Consider the following 6,868-nt stretch of genomic DNA (forward strand, 5'->3'; position numbering starts at 1 on the left):
GAGGCCATGGCTGCAGCTCGAGGATGAGGGGGGACGATCGTGGAAGATCAACGCCGGCCAGTGAAGGAGCGCCAACGCCGTGGACCGCCGGCAAATGAAGATGCGCCGCTTACCTGCTCGTCAGTGCCGATGCGCGTTGGCGGGAAAGCTCAAACGGAGGGAGAATGGTGGCGGGAGTTGGGACGGTGAGGGAGGGGCTAAATAGGGGTGGACTCGGCGGGATGTGAGCCGAAATCCTCCCTCCGATTTTCCGGCGAAACGGGCGAGCTCGCGCCATCTCCCTGCTCACACGAGGGGAGAAGCGCCTCGCCCTCCCCTGCCTCGCCCGAGCCAGGCTCGCGAGCTACTGCCGATTCGGGCGTTTTCCCTGGGCCTGGCTTGGAAGTGCTTTAAGTTCCGTGCGATGCGGGACGCACAGTGAACGCAGGCTACCAAACAGTCTCAATCTTTCCCGCACGGACAGGCTGGGCCATATGCAGACAACCAAACACGCCCTTATTATCTTTACCTGCAAGAAGAGCCCGTTGGGCGCCATGATCCACATCCTGTACTTGTCGTTGGGGCTGCGCACCAACCAGAACGTCTCCGGCCGCCTCAGCACCGCCGCCGTCGCAACGAGCGAGCCGTCACTCTCGACGCCCATGAACTAGTTGCCGAACACCTTCAAATTGAACGCCGTCTCGTTGACCGGCCACAGCTTGAAGGTCTCCTAGCCAGACGCCTAGGGCAGGTTCGCCACCAGCCCCGCGCCACCGCCATTCTCCGCGGCCACGTAGGCGTTCTGCTTTACCGACTTGAACTGCAGCTGCGTGCCATCCTGCGTGCGTACATCCGCGTGTTCATCCTTCAATCAATAAACTGAAAAAGAGAGCCATGGCGGCGGCCGCCGCATGCATATGCAAAGCTACGACGTTAGTTACCAGGAGATCGTTGTTGGGTATGCCCCCGAAGAGGGACGGCCACATCCATCCCTCAACCACCAGCCACCCGCCGAGGTTCACCGCTCGGACGGGGAGACGAGGAGAAGCCGCCATAGCCGCCGCGCTGCGGGAGAGGAAGCTAATTAATGAATGCTCCTTCCGCTCCACTAGGCTCGATTGCTTGCAAGTTGCAACGCAATTGCTCGGTGTTGTGCCCTCCCTGCAGTGCTCTGCTCGCTTATATAGCTCACGCTACGTGCCCTGCCGCGATCCACTGGGCTCTCGATTAACTAAGATATGATCCACTTATTCGAATTTATTTTTTGAGCACCCTCCACTTGTTCGACGAACGCGCGATTAGAACGGGAGGGTTTCAACTAACAATCCGGGGGTCAAAACTAATATTTTTTGAAAAGCAGGATTACCTCCGGCCTCTCGACCGATCGATGCATACGACCATATTATTAAAAAACACAAGAAGGTCTTAAGATCCAATGCTGCTCATAGTCCGAGCAAAGAGAGAAAAAATAAGTCTGTAATGTGCCACACTCGGCGAAAACGCTCCACATCCGGCAATAAAGAATAGACTACGGTGCCTGCACACCTAGCCTATTATTAAGTCGCCATCCAAATCGGCTGAAGATAGCCCGTGTTACCGTCTCCCAGCGGTTGCACCCAATATCCAAAGACTCCCTGAAATCTGAATGAGTGATTAACGACCACATACGGATCCAAGCCGTAGCCCTGACCTGCAAAGAGTTAGTGAAGTTTGTCCCATTAAATATCATATCATTTCTCGTGTTCCATATAGCCCATAAGAGTGCACATATCCCTATCAGAATACGTTTAGCTATATGTTTGTCCACTCCATTAAATCATGTCCCAAATAACGTGTTTATGCTCGTTGGGGGATGAATGTTAAAAGCTATATGTATTGATCGCCACAACAATTTTGCAAGCGGACATCGGAGAAAGAGGTGTTTAATCGATTCATTTTGGTCACAAAAACAACATCTGCAGTTACCATCCAATTTCTTTTTAGCAAATTATCTTTGGTCAAAATAACTTCCTTGTGCACGAACCACATAAAGATTTTGTTGCGAAACGGAACTTTAATCTTCCATATGTGTAAAGACTCGACAATGGACCGGAATCAATTAAGTCCAAATACATGGATTTCACAGAGAAAATTCCATTCGAGGTTAACTTCCAACTGATTGTATCTGCCTGGTCGGAAAGTTGAACATCCATCAACCTACGGACCAGGTGAAGCCAAGCATTCCAGTGTTCCCCTACGAGGGATCTCCTAAACTGGATATTAAGTGGTACCGAGCTTAATACTGTGGCGACATAATCCTCCTTACGTTGCACAATATTATATAAGGAAGGGTATTATAGAGCCAAGGGCGTCTCCCTAGCCAGGTATCCTCCCAGAATCTAGTAGTGGTACCATTACCAACGGAGAACTTTACCCGTTGAAAAAAAGATATGTTTGTCCTCATTAATCCCTTCCAAAAGGGCGAGTCCGTTTGCCTTGCACTAACTTGGGCCAAGGTCTTAGAGTGTAGGTATTTATTCCGTAAAATTTGTATCCACATGCCCTCGGTCTCGGTAGATAGTCTGTATAACCATTTGCTAAGCAAACATCTATTCTTAACCTCTAAATTTCTGATCCCTAGCCCACCCTGGTCTTTTGGTCTACACAATATATTCCATCTAGCCAGTCTGTATTCCTTCTTGGCCTCATCACTTTGCCAAAAGGAAACGGGATCTATAGAAGTCGAGTCTTTTGCGTACCCCTACCGGTACTTCGAACAAAGATAAGAGGAACATCGGCAGTCTTGTCAAAACCGAATTTATTAAAACCAGCCGACCTCCATAAGACATTAGCTCGCCCTTCCAGCAGCTTAGCTTTTTATTCAAATCTCTTTTCAATACATTTCCATTCCTGGTCCGTTAGCCGACGATGATGAATTGGGATCCCTAGATAACTAAATGGTAGAGATCCCATTTCACAACCGAATAGGTTTTTATAATCATCTTGTTCTTCTTTAGCTCTCCCAAAGCAGAACAATTCACTCTTATTAAAGTTGATTTTGAGCCCAGACAGTTGCTCAAAAAGGCATAAAACAAGCTTCATATTCCTAGCTTTTGCGAGATCGTGTTCCATGAATATAATAGTATCATCCGCATATTGTAGAACGGATACGCCCCCGTCTACAAGATGTAGGACGAGTCACCCTACTTGGCCACTCTCTTTAGCCCGACCAATAAGTACTGCCAATATATCCGCTACAATGTTAAACAGCACAGGAGACATGGAGTCCCCCTGTCGTAACCCCTTACATGTCTAGAAATAATGACCTGTATCATCATTGACTTTTATTCCGACACTGCCTTTCTGTATGAAGGAATCCACCTGAGATCTCCATGATTCATTGAATCCCTTCATACGTAAGGCTTGTTGGAGGAAGGGCTATTTGACCTTATCATACGCTTTTTCGAAGTCCGCTTTGAATATAACACCATCTAGTTTCTTTGTATGGATTTCGTGCAACGTTTCATGTAGGACTACAACCCCTTCTAGGATTTGTCTTCCTGGCATGAAGGCAGTTTGAGTTGGTTGTACAACCGAATGAGCTATCCGAGTCAGCCTATTCGTGCCAACCTTTCTAAAAATCTTAAAGATAACATTGAGAAGACAGATCGGCCTGAACTGCTCAATGCGAACAGCTTCCACCTTCTTAGGCAACAACGTTATTGTTCCAAAATTAAGGTGAAACAGATCCAAGTGACCATCGAATAAATCATGAAACATAGGCATAAGATCTCGCTTGATGATGTGCCGGCATTTTTGATAAAACTTCGCCGGGAACCCATCCGGCCCTGGCGCCTTATTATGCTTCATTTGCAATACTGCCTCAAACACCTCTTTCTCAGAAAAAGGGGCAGCCAACACCTCATTCTCATTTGAGTTGAGTTGAGGTATGTCCCCGATCGCACTCTCGTCGAGAGATACGAAACTTTCTTCGGGCGCTCCGAAAAGTTTCTTATAATACTCGGAGATGTACAATTTTAGGTTCTCATGACCTACAGTTGTACCCGCATCTTGTTCTAACTGGATTATCTTTTTCTTTCTATGTTTCCCATTAGCTATCACGTGGAAGAATTGTGTATTATCATCACCTTGTACGATTTTAGAAATCTTTGCTCTAAGCGCCAATTTCATCTCTTCCTCTCTCATAAGGGCCTGTAACTTCTTCTCTGCCTCATTCTTGATATCTTGCTCAGAAATATTAAGAAGAGTGGATTCCGCTTTCACATCGAGTTCATTAATAATTTGTGTCAATCTCTCCGTTTCAATTTTATAAATACCACTTTGATTTTTGGCCTAGCCTCTCAGAAACTGGCGCAAATGTCTAATTTTGTTTTGCCATCTCTCCATATTAGAGGACCCGCCAGAGTCCCTGGCCCATTCAGTCGCAATGAGCTCCATGAAACCCTCTTTCTCAACCCATCCTAGCTCGAAAGAGAAAGTATTTCTATTTCCCACATGAGTTGCTTCCCCTGAATCAACTAGGAGTGGTGTATGGTCTGAAATGCCCCTCTGTAAAGCCTGCACAGTTACCAGTGGAAACTTCTGTTCCCGTTCCACACTAGCGAGAACCCTATCCAGTTTCTCGTAAGTAGGAATAGGCAAGGTATTAGTCCACGTGAATTGTCTACTAGTGAGGTCGATCTCCCTCAAATCGAGACTTTCAATTATCATATTAAACATGAATGACCATCTTCCATCGAAGTTATCATTATTTTTTTCCTCTTGTCTTCTAATGATATTAAAATCACCTCCCACCAGAATGGGCAACCTTTCATCCCCGCAAATTCTCACCAAATTTGCGAGGAAGTCAGGTTTAAGCTCTGGCTGCGCCACACCATAGACAGCTACCAAAGCCCATTTGAAGCCATCAATTTTTGATCTTACACGAAATTTGACAGCAAAATCACCGTGGACAACATTGAGCACTTCTAAGGTTTCGCACTTCACTCCAAGTAGGATCCCTCCGGATCGCCCCTTGGAGGTAGACAGTGCCAATCAAAATTAAACCCCCCTGAAATGGTATTGAGAAACTGCGGCGTGAAGTTGTCTCTACCCGTCTCCAATAAGGCTATAAAATCCAATCTGTATTCTACAAATGTCTCACTAAGGAACCTTCTTTTAGGTAAGTCCGCTAGACTTCTTCTATTCCAGAATATTCCTTTCATATATCATCATGAAATTTTTTCTTTTGTTTAACTCTCGCACTCCTACGAACTGCCGATGTAGGATAAACCTTCCTCTTCTAGGTTCTTTTTGTTTTATCCTTCATCTCCTCAGCATTTTGAGGATCGGTTTCAGGAGTAGTATCTGGCTGCAAAGGGACCACATACCCCTCTTCATCTCCTGAACTGGTCGCCGGGGCTGCGGACCAATCGGAACGTCTCCGACCGGCCCGGCGACGCCGCCGTTGCGACCAGCGAGCCGTCGCTCTTGACGCCCACGAACTGGTTGCCGAACACTTTGAAATTGAATGTCACCTTGTTGATCCGCCACAGCTTGAAGGTCTCCCAGCCGGACGCCCGGGGCCGATTCGCCACCAGCCCCGCGCCGCCGCCATTCTCCGCGGCCACGTAGGCGTTCTGCTTTACCGACTTGAACTGCAGCTGCGCGCCATCCTGCGTACGTACGTCCGCGTGCTCATCCGTCAATCAAGAAACTAAAAACAGAGAGCCATGGCGGCCGCGTTAGTTACCAGGAGATCGTTGTTGGGTATGCCCTCGAAGAGGGACGGCCACATCCAGCCCTCTGTCACCAGCCACCCGCCGAGGTTCACCGCTCGGACGGGGAGACGAGGAGAAGCCGCCATAGCCGCCGCGCTGCGGGAGAGGAAGCTAATGAATGCTTCTTCCGATCCACTGGGCTCGGTTGCTTGTTGCTCGGTGTTGTGCCCTGCCCTGCCGTGCCCTGCTCGCTTATATAGCTCACGCTACGTGCCCTGCCGCGATCCACTGGGCTCTTGATTAACTAAGTTATGCTCCAGTTGTTCGATTTTCTTTTTTGAACACCCTCCACTTGTTCGACGAACGCGCGATTAGAAAGGGAGGGTTTCAACTAACAATCCGGGGGTCAAAACTAATGGCTAGCACGAACGAAGGTGGTTTCGCACTTGGCTAGTATTCGAAGTTTTATGTTTGCTTCAAGTGAAAACATGTTCCACTGAGTATCTTCTCGTAGTTTATGCGTCGCTGGCTAGGCCAGCGCTCAGGCCACCGGGAGCTTCACGGTGGCTGGAGCGTGGGCCTCCCATGGGGTGCAGCCTTGCATGCGTTCTTTGCCATTTGATTTTTTAGTCGAATTTTGCCGTTTGATTAGCGACTACTAATTGCTTGCGTAGACCTGAAGCTAGCTACAACTCTCTGCTGAGCCAGCCCATAACTCCCGCTGGAGTAAACAACTAATGTTCTGTCCGAAGAATACCAGTCGAAGAAAACTCGGCAACTCCCTGTTTTAGAATACTGACTACCGGATTTTGATTTTAAAAATATATTTATTGCAAGAAAATGTCTGCATTTCTAAAATATTCACATATTTTAAAACTGTTTGCGAGCTTATAATATACTCATGAATTTCAATAATTCCAGAAATGTTCTTAAATTTCAAAAGATTTGCAAACTCAAAAATGTTGACAAATTTAAAATATTAATTAAATTTATCAAAAAGTTCATGAATTCGAAAAAAATTAAAGGAACAAAGAGAAAACCCGGGAAGAAAATCAGTAGATAGAATCCCGATCTACCATATAAAACCGTCCAAGTTAGAAGAAAACCACAATGTTTGCGATCGTCCAACGACGTGGCCTCTTCGTTGTCCGTGGAGATTACACAATTTAAATAATTAGGAATTCGTCCGG

General features: G+C 47.0%; 1 protein-coding gene and 1 pseudogene across 1 annotated transcript; both read right to left on the reverse strand.

Moving 5' to 3' along the window:
- Window positions 1–343: 343 nt before the first annotated feature.
- Window positions 344–1,034, reverse strand: LOC123120252 (uncharacterized; annotated as a pseudogene).
- A 4,320-nt stretch (window positions 1,035–5,354) lies between these two features.
- Window positions 5,355–5,884, reverse strand: LOC123120253 (uncharacterized). Its single transcript, XM_044540228.1, has 2 exons — window positions 5,711–5,884; window positions 5,355–5,633 (listed from the first exon to the last, which is right to left on the reverse strand). Exons 1-2 carry the CDS (start codon window positions 5,822–5,824, stop codon window positions 5,355–5,357), a joined length of 393 nt encoding a protein of 130 aa, XP_044396163.1. The 5' UTR covers window positions 5,825–5,884.
- Window positions 5,885–6,868: the final 984 nt, after the last annotated feature.

The sequence above is a fragment of the Triticum aestivum genome, chromosome 5D (genome assembly GCF_018294505.1).
Source record: "Triticum aestivum cultivar Chinese Spring chromosome 5D, IWGSC CS RefSeq v2.1, whole genome shotgun sequence".
Taxonomy (NCBI): Eukaryota; Viridiplantae; Streptophyta; class Magnoliopsida; order Poales; family Poaceae; genus Triticum; species Triticum aestivum.

Bases quoted from the DNA above. Each gene is read 5' to 3' on its own strand.
- LOC123120253 (XM_044540228.1), bottom strand. From the start codon at position 5,824: ATGGCGGCTTCTCCTCGTCTCCCCGTCCGAGCGGTGAACCTCGGCGGG. The intron at 5,634-5,710 runs GTAACTAACGCG...GTACGTACGCAG, and splicing joins TACCCAACAACGATCTCCTG to GATGGCGCGCAGCTGCAGTT.